General features: G+C 44.3%; 2 protein-coding genes across 6 annotated transcripts; one reads left to right on the top strand and one right to left on the bottom strand.

Moving 5' to 3' along the window:
- Positions 1-1,763: 1,763 nt before the first annotated feature.
- On the top strand, positions 1,764-16,219 carry CDK2AP1 (cyclin dependent kinase 2 associated protein 1). The gene is made up of 4 exons (XM_075515808.1): positions 1,764-2,168; positions 12,106-12,212; positions 13,067-13,193; positions 15,977-16,219. The coding sequence occupies exons 1-4, from the start codon at positions 1,961-1,963 to the stop codon at positions 16,042-16,044; spliced, it is 510 nt and encodes a 169-aa protein (XP_075371923.1). The 5' UTR covers positions 1,764-1,960; the 3' UTR covers positions 16,045-16,219.
- MTRFR (mitochondrial translation release factor in rescue) lies at positions 11,476-22,040 on the bottom strand. Of its 5 annotated transcripts, XR_012777700.1 has the most exons (6): positions 19,787-20,671; positions 19,134-19,444; positions 18,172-18,412; positions 16,890-17,114; positions 12,816-12,901; positions 11,476-11,727 (listed from the first exon to the last, which is right to left on the bottom strand). XR_012777700.1 is itself a non-coding variant. In XM_075515804.1 (5 exons), the coding sequence occupies exons 2-4, from the start codon at positions 19,827-19,829 to the stop codon at positions 18,200-18,202; spliced, it is 567 nt and encodes a 188-aa protein (XP_075371919.1). In that variant the 5' UTR covers positions 19,830-19,859; positions 21,911-22,023; the 3' UTR covers positions 16,941-17,114; positions 18,172-18,199. The 5 variants fall into 5 exon arrangements, 3 of the variants coding, with proteins under 3 accessions (XP_075371919.1, XP_075371921.1, XP_075371920.1); XR_012777699.1 differs by having other exon boundaries at positions 11,476-12,901; XM_075515804.1 differs by lacking the exons at positions 11,476-11,727; positions 12,816-12,901 and adding an exon at positions 21,911-22,023 and having other exon boundaries at positions 16,941-17,114; positions 19,787-19,859.
- Between the last annotated feature and the right edge of the window lie 39 nt (positions 22,041-22,079).

Below are 22,079 nucleotides of genomic sequence, written 5' to 3'. Positions count from 1 at the left end.
ATCGTTTCCTTACCCCCCCCCCCCCCCCGAATATTGTCTATTTTGAAGCTGTCATTATAAAACCCAAGCAAAACACAGGGGATCTTGTTCTTCACAGTGTTGCTCTGAGTGCAGTTTTGTAGAGTTGGTGTAAAGCCGTGAAAAACACGGCAAGCTCGGAACACTCCCATTTCGCACTCACTTGGTGTGACTGTAAACAACCGCACAGCAATGGAAAATCCCAGAGCGGCATGCCCCTCGCCTGCAGGACTTCACTGGCCTTCCAGGAATCAACAGAAAGGCAGTTATTTACAAATCTGGAAGTGAAGCTTTAGGGATGCAAAGCTCTCACTCACACAGTGCTGGATGTGAGGTTTTACCAGTGCAGTCTTTCAGGGCTCTAATAAGAATTACACAGTTAAAGACTCAAGCACCAGTGTGAAAATATTGTCACTGAGCGTGTAATTCTATGCCTGGGGCTCTCAGGTCCCCTCTCTAACAGACCGGAGTGTGGATCAGTTGTTGTAAGGATAGTCTGTGCCACTCTGAGCTTCCCCACGACAGCTGGAGTCATGCACTTGGACTGGAGATAAAATACAAAACCGTAACAAGATCATGTATTTCACCTGGTACCAGTCATAATTTTTAGAGGTTTCTTTCATGCAGTATGCAGTCACTAGGGCATGAGCCAGGGGGGTTCAAAGGCTGGCTCGCTTTTCCCCCTCTGCCTCCATTCTCCTTTACGCTGAGGAAATAATCTAATTGCTCCGTGACTATTTCCATGTCTCTGCAATGGAGATGCTACCTGCCTCCCTCTGCAGAGCAGTCTACAGCGAGCAATACCAGGGGTCTAAATCAGCATCACTTAAAAGGAACTTGCCCCTGACTTCCAAGGAGCAGGATCAGGCTCTCTGTGTTTGCTGTCGCCAGCGTTAAGAGCAGTATATTGCCTTGGATAGACATTAATTAGCATGTGCAATAAAACTACCAACTACCTCACCGATCACAGAGTGGCTTCTGGTAAGATATGCGTGTGGGTCCTGTGGGTCTCAGACTGAGCTGTGTGCTGAAGGAGAGGTTGTCCAGGTCCCAAGCAGTTATATTGGTATAAATCTGGAGTAATTTAATGATTATAGAGGTGTGTTTGAGACTAATTGACAGAGCAAACCTGAGTATCTTGCAGTGAAAAGGATGAGTTCTGAAGTGGCAGATGCAGGCTGGAAAGCTTCATAATTTAACCCACAAATTTAGATTTTTTTTTTTTTGTGGGAAAGTTTTACTGCTGCTTGCAAGCAGAAAATGAGTCAATTATCAACAAGATTCGTATTTATTTTTTAATCTCTCAGAAGCTGCTATCTACATTAACCTTCAACCTTCAAGTGGAGAGAAATAGTGGTTTGAAAGAGAAGGGAAAAAAAAAAAAAAGGAAAGGCAGATTTTTCCTTGGCGGCATCTGGGGAAAAAAAAAATTTTATTCTAAAATTATCAACAGGTATTTTCCATAGGAATTAGCGGGGGGAGACAGGGAATAAATCAGAGGTGAATGCCTGATTTGAGGTGAGGGGGGAGGCGGGAAGGCAGCGACACTTGGGCCACCCTGAAGGACGCGTCAGCCTTTCTCCTCTGACAGGGGCTGCTGGCCGCGGCCCCCCCGCCGCTCGGCGCAGGCAGAGCCGATTTAAATGAGAAGTTGTGCCAAAACTTTCCGAAGTTAATTAAAACACCCCCCCCGCCCCGCCGTCGCCGGGCTCCCCGCCGCCCGCCCGCCTGCCCGCCCTCCCCTCCCCGCCCGGCTTCTCTCACGGCGGCGTCCCTGAGGGGAGCTCCATTGTCTGTGAGGGGATGGCCGCGGCACCCCCCGCCGCCGCGCCCCCTCCGCGCCCCCTCCGCGCCGAGGTGCGCGGGGCGCCGGGCCGCCGCGGCGGGTGGCTGCCTCCTCTCCCCCAAAGTTTTTGGATCCGCGTCTCCTCATGATGTATGGATGATATATTGCATTGTGGGTGTCAATATAACTGACGGCCATATTTGCCGGTGCTGCTACTGCTGTAAACAACCCAAAGTGTCTGGGAGACACGGAGACGCTTCACTGAATTTCAGGACGCTTCTCCTCCTCCCGCTGGCCATGTCTCTGGGAATGTCTTACAAGCCCAACTTGAATGCCCACATCCCCGGGACTCCCCTCAACCCGGGTAAGTCCGCGGCGGCAACTGGGTGGCAAGTTTGGGAGGCGTGCGGCGGGCCGCCGCGGTGCCGCACCGGCACCTGGGGGGAAGCCCCGGACTCGAGTTTTTGCCCAGTCCGGTATGGCGGGGCAGCGGCTCCGCGCCGGCTCCGCGCCGCCATTACCAGCGCCCGCCCGCCGGCCGGCGCCGTTAGCCCGCACCGCGCCGCCCCTCTCCGCGGAGGCGCCGCGCCCGCCGGGCCGGCCCCGCGCCGCCGCCGCCGCTCCGGGGCTCCGGCCGCCGGGTTTCCTCCATGCTCGGCTCCCCGGGGCGGCTGATTGATCTGGATCAGGAATATTCCGCCGGCGCCTCAGCGAGGACCGCTGCTGGCGGGACGCCGCAAGTGCCGCTCGCGCCGCGCCTCGCCTCACGCGCGCGGCCGCCGAGCCGCTCTCCTCAGGCGGAGGGGCCGCCCGGGACCCCGGCCCCGCACCCGCCGCCGCCGGGGGGGGCCGCCAGCGCTTCAGGGCGGCCTCGGTCCGCGCTCCCCCCTCAGAGTCTCCCGGCTCCGCGGAGCAGCCCGGGCGGACGAGCCCTCTCTGCTCGCTGGAGATTTTTTGGAAGGGGGGGCAGCAGTTGCTCTTTATTTCTTACAAAAGCCCTTTTTAAAAATTATTCCTCTTCCCCGGATCTGTACAGGAATCTTTCCAACTTTCGTCTCTAAAAAAGTTTCCTTGATGGCGTTAACTTTTTTTCTTTACTACAGCCTCCCCCCCCCCCCCCCTTTTTTTTCCCTCCCTAATTTCCGAAGGTAACAGCAGGCCAGTGTTTTTTCTTGTGCTGAGGTGTTTGCTGTAAAAGTGGGTCTCCGTTGTGGGGAGCGTGTGTAAATCGGTGCAGTCTGAACAAAGCCGCAGCAGCAATTGCTTCGCTGTGGGATATTTGGAGGGGATCTCGCTAATCTGTGCGCGTCGGCTAGTATTAAACAGAACCAAAATGGAGAAGTTGGTTCTGACTTAAAAAAATAATATTCCCGTCTCCCTTCCCCGCAGCCTCAGCCTGCAGGGCTGGCATCAGACCATCCGCAGCCAGAAATCAAGCTGGGTTGGCTTTTTTTTTTCTTTTTTTTTTTCTGAGAAGGGAAAGTTTTGCAGTTGGGTTTCGGAGGGAGGGAAATCTGCCTCGGTGATTTTTACAGCGCCGTTTGTGGTTGTGATCCTGGGAGATTGATGAACGAAAGGGATCAACAAGATGCATCTCTATTCTAGCTACCAGGAGAGCGGCAATCTTATTTTACTGCAAGGAATCGTCACCAGCTGGTGGATGAACCGAGGTCCCTGTGCCTCAGACACTTTGATCCTCGGTGGGGCTGCGAGCATGTAAAGGCTCCGTGTGCCTGGGTTGCGTGGGGAGCACCGTGGGCCCGAGCGCTGCTCTGCAAAGGGGTCAGGAAGCAGGGGATGTGCTAAGGATTTTTTGACAAAAAGCAGAAGTGTCACCGGAGGAAAAAAGAAACAAAACAAAGCCCAGCAAGGGAAACCGTTCTCCTGTCGGCTCCCACGAGAACCTGTGCCTTGCTCTCCGGAACAGCCGTAAAATTGCAGGGAAAACAAAGGTGGTATTTTGCGATGGTGGGTGAGGGGTGGGGATTAGGTCATGCTATGGGGGGGGATCCGAGTCTGGCTGCTCTGCGAGCGAGGACTGCAAAATCCCGGGTCAGACATGCCGCTCACAATGCGAGCCGAGTGGTGAAGTTTCTGTCTCTAGTCCCCTTGCTGCCGTGTCTGTGTGCTTTCTAACGCTCCGGCTGCGATCAGGGTTTTAGATTCTTTCATGCAGTTTTATCTTCCCCTTCTCCCCTCCCCGCTCCTTTTTTCCTCGTAATGGCAAGTTAGCAGCAGTTTGCTGTCATGCTGGAACTATTCCTGTCTAAGTTGTCCTCTCTTCCGAGTTCGGATCATCCTCAACACCCCCAGAATCTTTTAATGAAAGAACGTCCTCCTCTGAATCCAAAATGGGCTCTCTCTTCCCTCCCTGTCTTCTGCCATTATCCTCACGCACCAGCTCTTCCTCTAGCTAGTGGTATTGCCAGCACCGTGGCCTAAGGCCAAGGGAGTTAGACAAAGCAGTCCTTGCAGTTGCACATATCGCATTCAGAGTGATATGACTGCAAATGGCCCCCTCCTTTCTGGAGCTTAATTCTGAGTTGAAGGAGATTGCTTCTCTATTGTGCTTAAATTAAATGCCCCTCAGCCAGGAGTAGAAATCCTAGGTTTGCTTCCAAACCTGGGGTGAAGGACCCCCCCCCGCCCCATCCTGCAGAGGAGAGGAAAACAGGAAATCTGTCCCTTTTGGCCTGAAATCAGCCCTGCAGAAGCCTCTCTGTATGAATGCTGAATATTTTGGTCTCGGCCGACCGAGGGCTCTGGCCAGCTGTGGATCTCACAGGGATTTTCCTCTGGGAGGTAACGCTGCTTCCCTGCAGTGCAGGGCTTCTGGTGCAGGAGTATTTGGAAAGGCAGTGTCGACTCAGCTCCTGGAGCTGCGTCCTTGCTGCAGAGCTAACTCCTTTCAAGTTTAGGCTGAGAGTGGCCACTCTGCAAAATCATGTTTAAACTGCGCTCAGTAAGTGGATCAGTGAGATGAAGCAGTTGTGGTTGGTGGGTGACTGTGCTCTGTTCTTGCAGGGGAGCATGTTGGGGACTCAGAAACCTGGACTGAAGTCCTGAGGGAGAGGAGCTGTTTGGGGGGGGAGGAAATATGGGGAGGAAGCCTCCGTGGGTTGTTGGCAGATCTGGGGATGACTGAGGGTGAGGAAAACGTAGCTGCTCCGCAAGTGACTCAGGATGCTGGAAGCATCCGGGTGCTGACTCCTCTGCCTTACACCAGGCTGAGGGAAGGAGAATGTGTTGTTACAGCAGAATTCGGTGCCTATTCCTCTTCCCCATTGCCCAGGTCAGTGGTGACACTTGGCCCAGGGTGTCTGCAACCAGGCTTGCAGTGTTTTGTCCGAATTATCAGTCACCTTCCTGGAGGGCCTGTGCTCTGGGAATTGGGCCCCTGTGTGTAGCACCCCAGGCTGTCAGTTCCAAATTGTGCTTGGGGAGCCCTGTTTAATCTCCTGCACAAGCACCTTCTCTGCCTGGGCGGTAAAAAGGCACTCTGTTAGGGACCTGCGGTGCTGTGGCTCTACCTTCCCAGCCTCACCTGACCCTGCAGTGTCCCAGGGGAACCTCTGTTAGCCTTTCTAACAGCCACGTTTTGATTTGTTTTTATTCTCTTGCTTATCATACTGGATCCTGTGAAGTAGTTTCCTCCTCATCTGTCTTGTGTTTCATATTGTTTAACTCTATTTCTCTGTAAGAGGGCCAGCTGCTGAGCTGAGGTGAAGTAGAGCATCTCCATTGACTTCAGTGGAACCAGAGAGATTTACACCAGCTGTGAACTGGCCTGTAGTTTGTCTTTCCCCTTGTTTCCAAGTGTTTTCTGGCTCTGTGGATATTGAGCAGCATTCCTATTTTGTTCAGAGTATGCACAGGTCAAAGAAAAGTAGTTTTAAGGTACAGAAGCCAGCAGAAACAGCTTGGCATTTTCCTTTGGTTTTATTCTAATTCTTGCAGAAATGTCAGGTTTCGAGACAAAAGTCTGTTCCTGTAATAAAGCTTAAAAACTGTTGTATGTAGGATCTGGAAAAACAAATTCCAGCAGACTGTGACAAGGGAAGGAGCTGTGTCTTGGCTCCACATGAACAAGTGGTGACCTGTACAACAGGTACTGCTGTAGCTGAGGACCAGCAGGGCTGTCAGTGCACCTGCCGCACCTCACAGCGACCAGAAGTTTCTTGGTGAAAAGTGCAAATTCTCACTGAGAGGTGAAATGAAAATAATTTCCCTAACTGGGGCTGTAGCTTGCAACTGGAGAGACTGATTTCATTCAGTCCTGAGAAATTATACGAAGCGCACTAGGCCATTCCTTATATTATTAAGACTGCAGTGCAGACTTCCATGAACAAATGGCTTGCATGTTGCCCTTTACAGAGACAGCTTATGTTTGATACTGTTGTCCATATTGAGAGGTTGGTTTTGGAGTGGGAGTACTGGGAAGAATACTGTTTGTAGGCAGAGCAGAGAGCAAAGTGTTCGTGCTTTAGCAGAGGGGGATAATTTTTTGGAAATATACCCCCCCCCATTCAAACTGAAATTTGCTGTTTCCCTGTTCTCTTGAAGTGCATGTGAAGTTAAAAATGATCTGAAAAGAAGCACACTAAACGTCTCAGAATTAGCAATTTTCGAGTGGACTTGTTTGGACATTTAGAAAACTGGCATTTTTGGCTTTGTCTACCTGAGTGTTTAGCTTCAGAGCAATGGTATGTTTTTCACAGTCAGCAAATCTCTTCATTGTCCCCACCCATCACATGTTGGTTGACTTTCAGAGTGGTTTTGGTTCGTGCTAACTTGATTCCTTTTGGATAAAAGGAAACCAGAAGCTCTGCGCCAGTTGTGCAACACTGATGCTCCATCCCTTAATGGGAACACAAGGGCCCAAACCAAAGATTGGACAGCTTTGAACTATACCCACGATACAGACACTTAGTCCAGGGGACCAGACTAAAATCTAGTCTTAAGTTGTACCCGCTCACCCCAACTACATGTGGTGTACATGTACCAAATGCTTTCATCTTTTGATCCTTTCCTGTTGTGCCAAATAACGTGCTAGTGTAGAAATATCCTGTGTCTTAAGCTAGAAAAGAAGAATGGTGGGGAGTCCAAGTGACTGTCTTTGGTTTTTCTGATTAAAAAAAAAAAAAAGGCAGGGGGGTAGGAAGAGGAGACATAAAACATGACCGTTATCCACATGGAAAGATTAAATAGAACGAGAGTACTAGAGGAAAGGCCCAGGCAGATCAAAAGAGCAAGGCCTCTGGCTCTTACGATAAAGAATGTCCTAGTTCTTGAGAACATATTTATGTGTGTGCACACTGGATTTTTTTAAAAGGAGATAGTTTTATTCAAAGAAAGGTCTGTTTCTACCACAGGGGCTGTTTAAGGGGGAAATAGTGGGTGAAAATACAACTTTCACAGCCAGTGCTATAAGGAACGTTTTGTGCAAATGAGAATGGGGTCCATTATTTTAAATTAAAAAATTTATTGGAAAGTTGGGGGAAATGGGGGCTGTCTGTTTTCGCTCTGGGTTGGCAACTCCTGTAGAATTCAGTGTGTGGCTTGGCTATGCAGTAGATCTACTTGTGCAGACAGGCATGTGGTATCCCAAGGATGGCAAGGAGTTCTTGTTGAACTTAAACCAAAGTGCGTAGAGAGCTAAGGAATCAAATATTCTTGTAGTCAGCCAAAACACTACAACTGTGATTCAGGCTGTGTTCAGATACTCGTTGCAGAAATGGCTGTGCTGGTTGAAGATGTTGCCTCTCCCCTTGTGCTTGAAGATGCCCCGCAATGTACGTTGGCAGAGCAGCTTACATGAACATTTCTTGTGTGTTTTCTTGCAAAGTTGTCTGGTTTAGGACAGAATTTTATATCCTCTCAGTTAAAATATTTCAGTCTGGTTGTTTCGTACTGCATACCGTCAGGAATCAAACTGCCATCATCTGAAGCAGATGAGGAATGTCCTCCAGTTGTGTGGCAGAGGCACTAACCTCCAGCACCGGGCTCTATATAAAGAGGTGATGACCGCTAGCCATCTAAATGGCAACAGCCTTTATGTTGCAAGTAACCTCAGCTTGAAGAGACTGTGAAATAGAGGTAGAAGCAGTGAGATTCCACACACTATACCATGTACCTTGGATAAACTCCAGGCTACAGGTATCTCTTCTCATATGCTGTCACGTTCATGTGTAGAAAGAGTCTGTAAAATGGCAGGAGTTTACCTATGCAGTTCTACAGAACCTTACAAAGTACAGGGTAGTAGGGAAACACATACCCATTGGGGTTGGCTTTTTGCTTGTCTAAGTCAGTTCTACATGAGTAACTTGGTGAGTTGAGTAACTATTCCTGATTTTACTTTGCTGTTCGTGAGAGTAAAACAGGGTGGCAGTTGAGCTGTGTAGATGCCACGGCATCTGCTGGGAGTGGATCAGGTGAGTGTACCCCAGCGTTCCTGCTCCCATTGCTTCCTTGCAGGGTGCATAGCAAGCTGCCTTCCCAGTTATTTTTCCAGCAAGCAGCAGCAATAGGATTAAGAATTAAAACTTAGATCAGCAAATTGGTATCATTGCTCAGGCTTGGAGACAGTAGCAAAGGAGCTGAAGGGATCCCTATAAATTTATCAGAAATTAATGGGAAGATTCCTGGTCAGTGGGAGTTTAGGCAAACAAAGATTGATCTAGATCCTTTGTCTCCCAGGGTGTTAATTTGGGCTCAGAGAGACTGCTGGAAGGAAGAGATTTTGACACAAAAATCTCATTTCTGTTTGCTGTATTGTTAGACATTCCCCTGCCCCCCAATTAATAAAGATTAATATTGATTAACAAGAAAATCACTATATTTTTGTAGGGAAAAATGCTTCTGGCAGTCTTCTGTCTGAATACAGAAATAAAATACATTGTTGGCACAAGAATAAATGGGTATATAAAAGGTTTTGTGTACATTTAATTAGGAAAGTGAAGGGAGGAAAGCGTGTATATTAATTTAGGTTTTAAACAGCACCAAGCAGTAAGACAATTTGGGATGTGGTACAGGGTGTCACTTAAATTCAGTACCAAGCACACTCCCTTTTCGATTCTGTCAATTCTTAACTGTCTTGTCTCCATTGTCATTTTAACGTGAGAGAGCAAGCCTCAATTTAGATCCCCCCTCCTTTTTTCCTCTCTAGTGAATACCTAATCATCACACTGATTTTTGACTGGGTATTGACTGTGAGACTTCCTGGCCTAATTTTTCTTGCTAGCTATAATAGCAATAGCTGGTGATGTTTTTTTTTTTTTTTTAATCTGAGATATACAGGATGTTCAGACATGCAGATGTATTTTGGGTTAATTGAGTAATAGTCATCCAAGACCCAGGGCTTCTCCTTGAGATTAACATACAAAGTGATAGGTCAAAAAGCTCAAGGTCTGTTACCCTGTGAGATACTAATACCCCCCCAATTAATTTAATTTTCATGATTGCATCATCTTAAATTGAGGTGAAATCAAGGATTTTTCTTTTTTTTTTTCCCCTCCAGCTGAGTTTGACTGGCACAACTTCTGACATGGGTGTATGGAGGCTGGTACCATGGCCAAGTCAAATCTTTTTCTTTGTTCTCTGGGCCTGCTGCTGCTGATAAAGTGGTCGGCGCATGGCATTATGTCTTATTACATTTTTGATGCAGACTGCAAAGAAACGGGTAAACTCACCATGGTTACCACGATCTGTCATTTGGCAGGGCATGCCGTACTCAGCAATGGCCTCTAGTGTCTGCAGCACAGCTCTGCATATGTTGTGGGTACAGTAGACAATACAGCACCCCTGGCTGCTGAAGCGACGCAACTCTGCTGATCTGACTGCTGATTCAAATCAGGAGTGATGCTCCAACTCCGGCAGCAGGTTCTTACTCAGAGTTGCCTACTGAAAGTTCTTGTTTGTTTTTGTCATTCAGTGTTGACCGAGTCACTGCTGGATTCAAGCTCCCATGCTGAGACCAGCTACTGTCCGCTGCAACGCCGTATGTTGCTGGATTTCACATCTGTGAAACTTTCTTGGTCAGCCCCTAGATTCACTGCTTTGTCTTGGCACATCACGTTTTTAGTAGGGTTTTCTTTCTTATCTAGATGTACCCTGCTGTGTTATTTCATACAGACCAAGCACGTGTCATTGCTTAAATCAACATAATCTGAAACAATCACTAAATTATCTGTACTATATTATCATTAACCAATATGGTGGCAATAAATTGTTTTTTGTTTGCATGGGCTGCAGCTAAGGTTTGTTCAGGGGGTAGAGCAGGATTCCTGAGCCTGATCATCGGAGTCCTCGCCTTAATTCTGAACCAGTTTGTAGCTCCCAGGTCTTGTATGTGACTGCTTGCAATAACGGTTCAGGAACAAGTCTTGGCAGGATGGGTCTTTTGTTTTATTGTACATGAGGAAAAATAGCTGAAGTCTTTCTCTGCTTAATTGAGGTAATTAAACCTTTTTACCTTGCAGCACAAGGGGCTCATTAATGTTTTTGAAGCATTTTGAAATCCTTGGAGGAAAGATGCGGTTTGCTGTTGTGTCATGTTTGATAACTGTTGAAATTCAGTCATCTGGACTTGAAATACTGAGTTGTACATACAGAGATGTTACAATTGTGCATGTATTTTGAGCTGATAATGTGAAGAACTAATTGAGAGAATAGCTGAAAGCTGGTGTTCCTTCACAGTGTTGTACTCTATGGATGTGTTGTTTAGGTTTTTTTGGTTTTTACTATGCTTTAGCAAAATGTGACAATTAGCTCCATGTGAAACTGCAGCAATGGAAATGCAGATTGTAATACCATGAAATTTAGCAGCTTAGTTAAAGAGAAACCTTGTTTTTTTTTTTAAGGTGACCTAGTGACCAGCCCAATTTGCCTTTTTTAGGATTTCTAGTTAAAATTAGGTTAACTAGTTAAAATTAAGAACACACTCTCTTCTTGTAATGAAGACAACACCACAATGATATCCTGTGATTAATTCTGAAGTGGAAAGAGACTTCCCAACTGAGGACAAGAGTCTGTTCCACTCTGTTCAGCAGTGCTTTTTACAGTGTAACTACTGGCTCTTTCTTTTTGTAGTGAGGGGAAAATGTGAATGAAATCACTTGCAACTTTAAAACAAAGCCTAGAGATCTACGTAGTTCTGAGCCCCAGTGACTCCTAGCATCAGTTTAATTTAGATTTAAATGAAGGCTGGTAAATGAGATCTGTTCCTCATATGAAAGACAGTTGGGAATTTTCACCAAAGGAGTTTGTTAAGGGGGAAGATACTTTCAGACAGCAGGCAGGCTGTGTCTGTGCCTACAGGCAAAGACAGCAGCATCAGTGGACGCAGGGGCACTTCAGCTGCAAGAGTGAACAAGTGGAATGGTGTAATGCTCCCTTACTCTTGAGTGTACAGTCCATAACCAGCAGGTCCTCCAACACTGTTGTGAAATGGGCAGCATAATTAAGCCCCCTAAGGAAAATCTAAAAGTTGTTTCTCAAACCCAAATTCTTACCATTGGGGGGCAAGGGGGAAGAAGTGTTTTGATTGTTTATTTCTGGAGCAGCTTGGCAATGATCACATTAGAGTCTGTTTCTATAACTCTTAGCTGACTCAAACCCCTGTAGATCTGAATATAAGCTTTTATAGGTGTAGAAAAAGTAACCATAACTCAAAGTGATGTTATTTTTCCTTTGGTTTACTTATATAGCACAATATGACTGGCTAAAAACGTTTGATATCACACAAAGAGGAATAATGGCAGCACTCTTCACCTCCGATGTCGTACAATGAGCAGCAGATCTGATGTACCTCAACTGACTGTTCCCTGTGAATAGTTTTGGCACTGGCTGAAAATAGTACTGAGGGTAACTCGCATTGACCATGTGATGACACTTTGAGTTGCAAAATTACTTTCAGATAACTTGCACTGAAAAAGTAAAAATAGCACAGTACATTAGACTCATCTACGTGGAATGTATATATGCAAAAATAGGGCTCCTTAATATTTACAGTTTGTCTAGGCAGAACAACCTGTCATGCTACACTCTGTTTCACTTTTAGGCAAACAATTTGCACTGATAATGTTGCAGGCCCTGCTATTTTCAAATGTACAGCAAATGTTAGAGAAGCATTAATTTAACTATTGTCTTCCTAGCAAATAGCGTGACTCTGAAATGGCAGTAGTGGGCTTAGACAAAGGGGAGAGGTGACAGCTTTAGAAAAAAGTGATCTAAAATGTGTCCCAGTGTAAGGCACTAATTAATCTTTAGATAATAACAGATTTTTTTTTTCTTTTCTCTTACAGCTGGGAGCGTTCACTCTCCCTCCACAAGTATGGCAACATCTGCGCAATACAGACAGCTTATAAATGACTACGGACCCCCATCTCTAGGCTATACACAAGGGATGCAGGTACAGCTCTGCTTGTTGTTTTTCTTTAATCAGATCACTGGCTCTACATTTGCATAGTAGCATGGATTGTGGCCTGTAATCTGAGGTGTTCCTCCCTCCCACCAAGATTTGAAATCAAACCCAAATGGCAGACTGATTCATCACACATGTCTTGGGATCAAATTAGACTAAGCAGAGTGCTGAGTGAGACTGGTTAGTAATTAACTGTTAGTCCCATCCCTTCTGAGTCACAGTGAAACATGTCTTGAGTTATGTTCTGATAGTAAGGGCTCTAACATTTTTAAATTGTTAAAAAGTGAATATTTGTATACTGTTTTCCTTTGGCAAATTTATACTTTAAAATTTAGTCTCATGAAGTGTGTGTCACAGACAGTCCTATGGGCTGCTTCAGGAATCCGGCGGTAAACTCTCTGTGAAATGTATTTGACTTCATAGGATTTCCCTTATCATATGGGCAGCTTTGTTTATATCTGCTTCTCACTCTCCCTGCCTAGCTAACTTCTCCACAAAATATACTCGTAAACATTGAAAAAGCAGAAAGAGAGTTAAATAAGCAGTTCTCAGTTTGCTGTTCTTGCAGGACTGTTTTAGCTTCTGTCTCACCTAAGGTCCCAGTCTTGCAGCTGTATCCTCCCAGTTGATCCCGATTTTTGAAGGGCACGTAGCATTGTGTCCAACAGTAGCAGCAACTGCAAAAAGAAAATCATGTTTATGTAATAAACCTGAAATTTTATTTTTTTAAAAAGTGGCTTCCAGGGCTATTTCTGGTCCTCCATGGATTTCCAGTTGCTGTTTGTTGTAATTGTTTTGTTTTTAGCAGTATTTAATTGAGACTAATCTACTTTCAACTACAGGGTACCAGCAGCAGTCAAGTACCACAAAGCAAATATGCAGAACTTCTAGCTATCATAGAAGAATTAGGAAAAGAGATTAGACCCACATACGCTGGGAGTAAAAGTGCGATGGAGAGGCTAAAAAGAGGTAATGTTTAAATTTATTAAAAAAAAAAATTGTGTCACATACATACACTTTGTGCACTGACTGCTTGTATACAGCTTCATGACAACTGTTTCCTTTGAAAGGAGACAGCTGCCTTGAGCTCATCATTAAACTAGGTGTATTAACAAGCACCTGAAACCTTGGGATACTCTATTCATGCTGTATTTGATAGATAAGCCAGTCACCAAATGTGTTTCATGTGCACAAGGGGAGTTTCAGTTAATAATTCAAACCTTATTTTAGAACCCTTAAGGTGTCTAATGGATATGTGCTTCTAGGTTCCTGGTGACTTACTTGCCCCTTCAATTCCATTTTCTCCCCAGGCCCCAAAATATATGACCAAGCATTGTTTACTTTTTCTCATATACATCACCCATCTACTTGACCCAAGAGTCTTTACTAAAGTGCATTTTGCCTAAAGAAATACTACAGTGTGGTAATTCACATGGAGGCTGGTGGAGAGAAGAGCTGCAAAAAAAAAGAAAGGTTGTCAGTGAAGGCTGTTCAGACTGAGATGTCAAACATTCATGTGTTGGGCTGCTTAGGTTCCATTACCTGTTGTCAAGTGGATGTCATTAAGAGTCCACTAGGAAGGGACATAGAAGCTTTTAGGCCTGGCTGATGAGGTCTCCTTAGCTTTGCTTTCTCAGCTAAAAGGGGTAATAAATGCCCTTTCCTTGCCGTGTAAAAGAAACCCCCGCATGCCCCACTGCTGACGTCAGCTTGACATTGTCCTCTGCAGGGGACGTGCGCGGGATATTTCTGAAGGAGCAGTGGGACATTCCACTGCTCCAGCGCCTGAAATGACCCTGAAAGGCCATCGACAGCAGTTGTGCTGGCAGTTCTGTCCTTTGCCGGTATAATGTAGTTACCTTTTCCTCCCTTTCCCTGGTCCTTGTGCCGAGTTTGGCTCATGCATTCAACACTGAATGGGAATGTTATTGTAACAGACTAACTTCACCACCTTGCAAATCCCCTTTACATTTACCCAAGACTACAAAGCTTTATTTAAGGCTCAACCATTATGGGAGAGTAATATATCTGCCATGACATGCAATAAAATGACTAGTAGCTGTTCTGGGAAAGGATGCAATAAAGCCTGCTGATGGTAAGTGGAATCTGGCCCAGCGAAAATCAATGTTGCTGGAGTCTCTCTTTATTGCATTGCCTGAGTCAGTATTAATAGATCATGAATGGCAATAGGCTAATGGGGACAGCTTGAGAGAGACTGGGAGAGATGCATACACTCTCTGAACTGAATGGTTCAGTTCGGTGAGGAAGTTGTTTTGCTGCTTCTTCCAGTGAGTATTTAGTTTGTTGGCTAACGTAGGTTTAAGATTCGGTGCTGCCACTGTGACTTGCCAGTGTTGCAAAGAATCCCAAATAAATACTTTTTGCTGCCATCTTTTGGTCACAAACATACCTCTCTTTCCATTTTGGGAGCCTAATGGCTGAAGGAGCATGTGCAAGTGTGAGAGCAAAAGTGATTGAGGGTAGGCACGTGACTGCAGCCTCCATGACCATGTGGAGGTTATTCCTGAATAAAGTCCCTGTCCCCAGCTCTACCTGCTCCTAAGCACAGAGGCTACTGACCTCTAAAACTGGCCAAATTCCCAGTGTTCTACATAATTCAGGGTAGTTCTGCTGCATAAACTGGGCGTCCTGCCACCAGATCCAGGTCTAATGCATTGCTTTGAGTACGTGTTTATGCACCCCGCAGCTGTGGGATGCAGCTTTACTTGTCTGTGTCAATTTAACCCTCTGCAAAGCCTTGCACCCATCAAGTCCCAAGGCAGTACTCCTTGGATGTAAAGGCTGTTGCTGTAATCTGGGCTGGCAGCTTTCTAGAAACAGAATCCATTCTCTCTAAATAGAGATTAAACCTTATCTATTGCCTTATTGTCCTTTCTCCACCTTGTTAAGGAGCATGACTGAGCAGAGAAATCATCTTCTATCTTGTCCTGTCAGTAAAATATAACCTCGTTTGTTGTAGAAAAATCTGTCCGTCTCATTTTAAAATCTATCTCAAGCTCTGTTCTTTCAGTAGCTCTGTGAACATGAATCTAGATTTAGTTCCAGGATTAAGAATCAAGGTCCAGATTGCTGGAACTCGAGGCAACAGGACTTGTAGTGGAAAATTCCACATCATGTCTATCAGATGAGAGTAGATATAGCAGCATGTAAAGTGGTGATGATTTGCACTGGGAGCTGAGCCAGTGTTAGGAGGTAACTTTCTGCACACATGAAAAAAATTTCTTATTCTTACAAGAGACACAACTTGTGTTTAAGCAGTATTATGAAGGCTTGGATTTTGATGCATCCTCTCAGAGGAGAACTATCCCAAGGTATTAAGACTTTTAGAGCTTTGCTAAAATGACTCCCCAATAACTTTGTATTTTTTTTTCACTCCACTGTAGCAAAATAACTCACAGGTAGGTAAGATGATTTTTTTTTTCTTTCTGTTAAGTCTCTGATTTTAAATAGGCCTGCATTGCACATTAAGATACACCTGTCACTGCAGACCTACAAATCTTATCATGCTCTGATTCCTGGTTTAGTCCCTTTTCAATTTATAATGCCAGTTTGGGAAAGCAAACTTGTTTAGCAGCAGCTGATGTTTGGGAAGCGAGGGATCTCTCCCTTTTCTGAGGCATGCTGTGGTAGCCTTGGCAACTTGGGACAGAAATACGTAAACCTTTCTCTGGACTGTCATTGCAAGTGTGACCTGAATGAGATGATTTAAAATATGTCCAATTCTTTTGCAGGCATTATTCATGCTAGAGGATTAGTTCGGGAATGCTTGGCTGAGACGGAACGAAATGCAAGATCCTAGCCCACTAATTCAGTTGCAAGATTTTCCATCTCTTAATGAAGAAAAAGTAACACTTACTCCTGTTGACTCTTGAAACATTCAGACAAATTCCTTTATTTTGAATGTTTTACCTTTCTTGTTTTGCCCTTACAAAAATGTATAGTTAAGAAGGAGAAAACAAGGATTTTTCAACTTACTGAGGGTTTGCATTTTGTAAAGACGTTAAAACTCCCTAAAATGTTTCTAAAACATGAAAACTGAACTGCATGCAGAGGAATGCTCTTTCTCTCCCAGGCTATATTTCAGTTCTCTTCTTATCCAGCCACAGTCTCATTCTGTTTTTTTTTTTCCTTTGACTATATTCACTTAACCCCAAACTGTCAATCTTTCAAAGTTTGACATAAGCTCTAAGGATTTTTTTTAATAAATGCAGAATAGCATGCTGTACCTTGTAGTCTGCTAAGTCACAATTTGTCATACAGCATAGACCCTGCTTAGAAATAACCTTCCCCCTTCTCTTATTTTTCCTTTTTTGTTCATTTTGCATAAACATTTGCATGACTGTTAGTGCTTTGAAGTCCATTTAAAGTGCATGAGTTATATGGAAAATAGGGAAACCTATTAAATAATAACAAGGTCCTGGAAAGCTAATTTCTACATTAAGGCTGGAGATTTCAGTTTAAAGTTTGCCAAAAAAAGAAAATTCTGGATAAATTACTAAAACTGTTATTTGCATCTTTGTATGTATTTATTACTTGACGTAATAAAGCTTATTTTCATTAACAGTTTGTATTAAAACTATGTACAGTCACTTTAATCAGATTCATACTCCATGAACAAGAACTCTCAACAGTTAAAGATTTAACCTTCATGCAGGAGGCTCAAGTTCAGGAACAGACAAGGGAACGGGCCTGCAGATTGCTGGAGAGTTTCCATCCATGGTACAGTCCGGATGCAGTCGATCTCTGTAAGAAGGCGGTGCAGTTGCTAGGAGTCTCCATTGCTTTCAAAATACATACTATGGCTTCGGTTCTTGAAGCACTCTCCCTTCACTCTTGAAGGCCAGAACTTGGTGGCAGCCAGTGAGGGTGCTGTCCAAAAATTAAAGAGAAGTTCTGGTTAAGCAATTAAGAGTTCTTAACAGGATCAAAGTAGGAAAGTATACTTCACTAGTGGCTCCAAAGTAACAAAGGAAAAGCATGTATTTGCATAAAATGGGAAGCTGTCAAAATGAGTGAAGTGCCCAAGCTCAACTGCAGCACAGCATAAACATAATAAATGACTGTAATTCACTATTGTACAATCCAATCTAAATCCTAAGGAAGAGGGGATATCTGGGATATCTAAAACATATGGAGCTATGGATACTTGAATAAAATACAGTATTAAGAGGTGAAGGTAACTACTTCACAGCTTGGATGAACTGGATTCTGTTGCCTTGGAAGGCAGCTGCCAACACACATTGTTCTTTATCTGTAATGACCCAATTTTACTTTTGAACTGGAAGAACATGACTGACCAACCCTCACTTGCAGGAGTGCCTTCCCCCCCAGTGCTCATCACCACTCCAGGTAAGATTTGTAAAGCTTCTGTTTAATTCAGAAGCTTTCAGAATTGAGTAGGACAGAGCATTTGTTCAGCTAACAGAGCTGAAGGAGGCAGCCAGCGACTGGCGTCTCTTCTATCAGCGTGTCTGGTTTACCCCATCAGAACCAGTATCTAAACCTGGTCACTGTTTATAAAGGATTTATGTCAGTAGAGGCACTGCCTTAGTAAGGATGGAAAGTTATAAACTTTTAGGGCTGTTCTCCATATGCACTAGAACTCTTGCGAAGCATCATAAGGTATCATCCGGGGAGAAGGAGATCTATTGAATTTTTTTTGTCTCTCTTAACAGTGGTGGAAAGTTTATAGTTCCTTTTTAACAAGGATTGGTTTATCATCTTCTGAACTTGGCAGAAAAACTGATTGCTAAATGTGATTAATGAGATGATGCCAGACAGAAGTAGGAATACACGACTGCTTTTATCACTTCGTTTTACAGTAATAGCAGGTCACTACTCAATATTTCAGTTGTGCTTATGAAGCCCTACATCATCTGTTACTTTGAAAACTCTGTTTAGGTATAATGACAAATGTTTCCCTTACCCTACTAGGGCAAGTCAGTATTTCACATTTATTTCTTATCCAATTGTTGCATCTCCTTAAAATGCTTTTTCCTCTCTAGGTTTTCCTTTGCTCTTCTTTTTTTCTCTTGCTTCTTCTTCTCTGATGCTTTCTTCTCTTTAAAAACATCACTATCTTCACCTTTGTAGAAAAGGTCAACTTTTTCCTGCAGGATTTCTCTGGCTATCTTTCGGTTCTGCTCCACTGATCTTGTTTGATGACACTGAAGAAATACAATAGGACATTTTTACTGGAACTTTAAGCTGTTTATTTTTCTGCTTTCCCTTTCAGTCTACATCTTCCTGCCATTACAGTGAAGAAACTCCCCTCTCCCCCAAGCCAAGAGCATCCTCCTACCAAGAACAGCTGGAACTTTTGTATCCAGGTGATACATTTTGGAGAAGCTGCCTAATAATTTTCTGCTACTGTAACTTGTCAGACTGGCTTTTGCATTGATCTTTAATTCTGTCAGTGAACAAGATTGCTTCCATATTACCTTGGAAAGCTTCTTCTGAGTTTAGCTTAACTGTGTCTTCCCCTTGTGATAAGGAAGCAAAGATTAATTTCAAAGTATTAACCCACAAGAAGTAGGTAAGCGTAATGCTTAAAAAGAATGCAAAGCAGATGATCAACTTGTGAGTTAATTAGAATGGCTTCCTTAACAAGAGGGATAGGAATGTGACAGCTGCCACTGAAAGGCAGCTACAATGAAGATACATTTTACTGAAAACTATAAAATAGTACTGCATGTCAAAGCCAGGAAGATCAGCTGTGACCCCAAGTTTATTTATCTACTGATAGCCAAAACTGCTTCTTGCTGAGATTCTTTACAATACATATAAACTTTTCCTCCGTGACATTTGCACTGTGATGATGCTTTACTATGAAAGGAGACTTGGAAAACATGATGCAATTTGTGACTTAATGAAATAAAATATAATTACCTTTACTACAATCCCAGATGGAACATGCTTCAAGACAACACAGTTGTTTGTCTTATTTGTGGCTTGACCTCCTGGGCCATCACCTCTTACAAACTGTTCTTCTAATTCTCCCTCAGTTAGTCCAAGGAGATTGAAAGAGCTCTTCTTTCCTGCTGCCTGAAGTAAGGGCACTCTGGGCAGAGAAAATTGCTGCTTCCTCAAAATCCATAGTCTCCATGATGGTGTTCGTACTTCTCTCAGTAAGAATGTGAAATGAAATAAACTTGGAACATTCATACAGAAACGAGGACACAGTTTCTCTGGAATGAAACCTGAAACACAGGTGGGGAATGGAGTTTGCCGTGAGAATCCTTGTTTTAAGATGATCTAGTTTAGCTGCACGTCTTGAGCGATATTTTGATATTCAGATTTATTTTCAAGGATATTTGAACTGGTTTCATAGGCATTTGCCTTGAAATATTTACCATTCCAAATGGAATTTCAGTTCTTACTGCAATTAGGTTTCTTAAAATAGTCAAGATTACTATTTTATTGTTGAAAGCCGTCTGGAAAACAGTAAATAAATCAGTACTCCTACCAACACTTGGAAAATACTAAAGATATCTTAAAAAAAAAGAGAGAGGAGAGAGGATGTTTCTGTCTTGCAGCCTGACCTGTACTGTCTGACTGGAAAGCCTTTGCAGACACTCCACTCATGCCCAGGTTGCGTCTTACTGGCAACAGTACCTGCAATTCACATGTCGACACGTGCTTGAACTACATGAAGGGAGGACAGGTGAGGGTGCAGGAATCCTCCTCTGAGGCTGCCCTAAACAGTGCTCTAAACTACTGAAAGAAACCTGCTGGAAGAAGCAGCAAATTTACATAATGTAACTGGCCTAATGATGTCTTGGCTTCCCACGTTCACTGGCTTACAGTCATGGAAGACTGCAAAGAAGAGGTGGAGGAAAAACAAAACAATCAAAAAAAAGAACAAGACTGTATATAGAACATTTCTGTCCCAAGGACATGGCTATCAGAAGTCCAATCTGGCAGAACAGGGCTCGAATAGTTTTAACAAGTCAAAATGCAAAGAGGGATTTTTACCTGCAAGAATGATGCATGACTGCTCAGTCAAAACAGCCGACTAACGGTATGCAGCAGAACTCTGGTATGTATACTTACAGTTACAGAGTGATTTATGATTTTGAGCTCTGAGATTCCTTTTTAATGCTAGGTTAGTACAGGAAACAGAGCAATCCTTACCTAAACAGATTACATGATCTAGACTTGTCTTTTGACCTTGCTACATTACAGTGGTTTCCAAATTTTGAGGTCAGGCTGTAGTGCGCATAGGATTTGGCGAGTGGTCTAATACAGCAAACGTGGAAAACTACATTTCAAATCAGAAGTATTATTCTATGTTGATCCTGTTAACAAGCTTGCCCATCCTGCTCTACTCTCATAACTTTCTATATAGTCCATCATACGGCTTTGATGGAGGAAAAAGAATGGAGGGGTAAGCAGACCACCAGGTTTTCAACTACTACTTCACATGCTGATTTTCCGTTACTAACAAAGGCAGAAAAGTACACATGGAAGTACCTGTTATCCTCATGGAGAATGAGGAATGTCAGGTTCTACTGCTGTCAAATGGTGCTCTTCAACAAGGCATTAGGTAAACAATTAAAACAACACATGCTGTTATGCTTGAAATATTTTGATTCAGAAGAAAATCCTTAAGCATGTGAAGTAGTGGCACTTCGCAATAAACATCCATAAAAGTTGAACATAACTGTTGAAAAAAAAGAATTTTTAAGAAAGCTTTATTGACAAGTAAAGATGTCCGCTTGGTGGCACTAGAAGGTAGTAAAGGGTTTTTTTGCTGCCAAAAACATGCAGAAAAAATCTGTAGAACTACTACCTAGTTCTGAAGCGAGCCTTGACTCAACAGCAGGTTTAATATGGGCGCTACCTATTTAAAATAGCCAGTTTTGAGACCAAGACTGACAACTCTCCGAGCTGCGTGATCTTAATAGATTTAAGTCAAGGTAAAAACTCAGGTTCACTGTAAGCCTATTTCTACTACTTGACACTACAGCTATAAAACAAGACTAAACCTAGAAGATACTAAAGACTTTTCTCGAGACTTCACTTAGCCCAGGAAGTCTCCAAAAAACTACAATGCAAAATGCCCTACAATGCAAAAAAGATCTTAAGAAAATAATGCTTTAATTCTAAAAAAAAAAAAAAAAGCTTTGCTTATGAGATTTTTAAGCATAGACTAGAGAAGAGCTGTGTCAATAAGAACACTAATCTCCCATTTTTCACAGTTACAGAAGTGACCAGCCATTCTCAGCTTCAGCGGAAAGGACACAGGGCAGTCGGACACATCGGCGATGACGGTGTAGCACTCCAAATAGTTGATTAAACTGTGTTTTAAAGCAACTGTTTTGCTGAAAAACTTCCACAAACAACCTCATTTGTTGTCCCATGCGTCCAGGAAACAAAGCGAGTAGCAAGATTTCAGTAGAGACCCCAGCACAGCTTGACAGCCGCCGAGCGCCCGAAGGGGCACGCTGCCACACGCCGGTAACGAGGTCAGGGCAGCGGCCGCCCGAGACCTGCGGCGTCGCGGTCACTGCGCCACGACCCCAGCCCTCCCAGGCCTGCCGCCTTCCCGCCGGGCTGAAGTCACGAACCGGACCTCGCCGCAGCCCGAGTCCCGGCCGGAGCGGCTCGGGAGGAGCCGAGGGCCGCTCCCCGCGCCGCCCCCCAGCCCCGCCGCCATCGCTTACCTCAGGGGACTCGATGCGAGCGCCACCGCCCCCTCCTGGGCCCGCACTGCGCAAGCGCGCTCGGCCGCGCACGCATACGCCACCCTATGCAGTCTTGCACAGCTTGGCTCCCCGACGGCCGCCTCTGCGCATGCGCAGCTCACGGAGGAGGGCGTTACCGCTAGGCTAA

This window comes from Mycteria americana, chromosome 13, assembly GCF_035582795.1.
Source record: "Mycteria americana isolate JAX WOST 10 ecotype Jacksonville Zoo and Gardens chromosome 13, USCA_MyAme_1.0, whole genome shotgun sequence".
Classification (NCBI taxonomy): domain Eukaryota; kingdom Metazoa; phylum Chordata; class Aves; order Ciconiiformes; family Ciconiidae; genus Mycteria; species Mycteria americana.
This window is presented reverse-complemented; position numbering and strand designations above follow the sequence as displayed.

Excerpts from the sequence above, each read along its gene's own strand:
- CDK2AP1 (XM_075515808.1), top strand. The coding sequence starts at position 1,961 with ATGATATATTGCATTGTGGGTGTCAATATAACTGACGGCCATATTTGC. Across the intron at positions 2,169-12,105 it reads CGGGACTCCCCTCAACCCGG|CTGGGAGCGTTCACTCTCCC; the intron begins GTAAGTCCGCGG and ends TTTCTCTTACAG. Across the intron at positions 13,194-15,976 it reads GATGGAGAGGCTAAAAAGAG|GCATTATTCATGCTAGAGGA; the intron begins GTAATGTTTAAA and ends ATTCTTTTGCAG.
- MTRFR (XM_075515804.1), bottom strand. The coding sequence starts at position 19,829 with ATGAGTGGAGTGTCTGCAAAGGCTTTCCAGTCAGACAGTACAG. Across the intron at positions 19,445-19,786 it reads TTTCCAGTCAGACAGTACAG|GTTTCATTCCAGAGAAACTG; the intron begins GTCAGGCTGCAA and ends CCTGTGTTTCAG. Across the intron at positions 18,413-19,133 it reads CATCTGGGATTGTAGTAAAG|TGTCATCAAACAAGATCAGT; the intron begins GTAATTATATTT and ends GTATTTCTTCAG.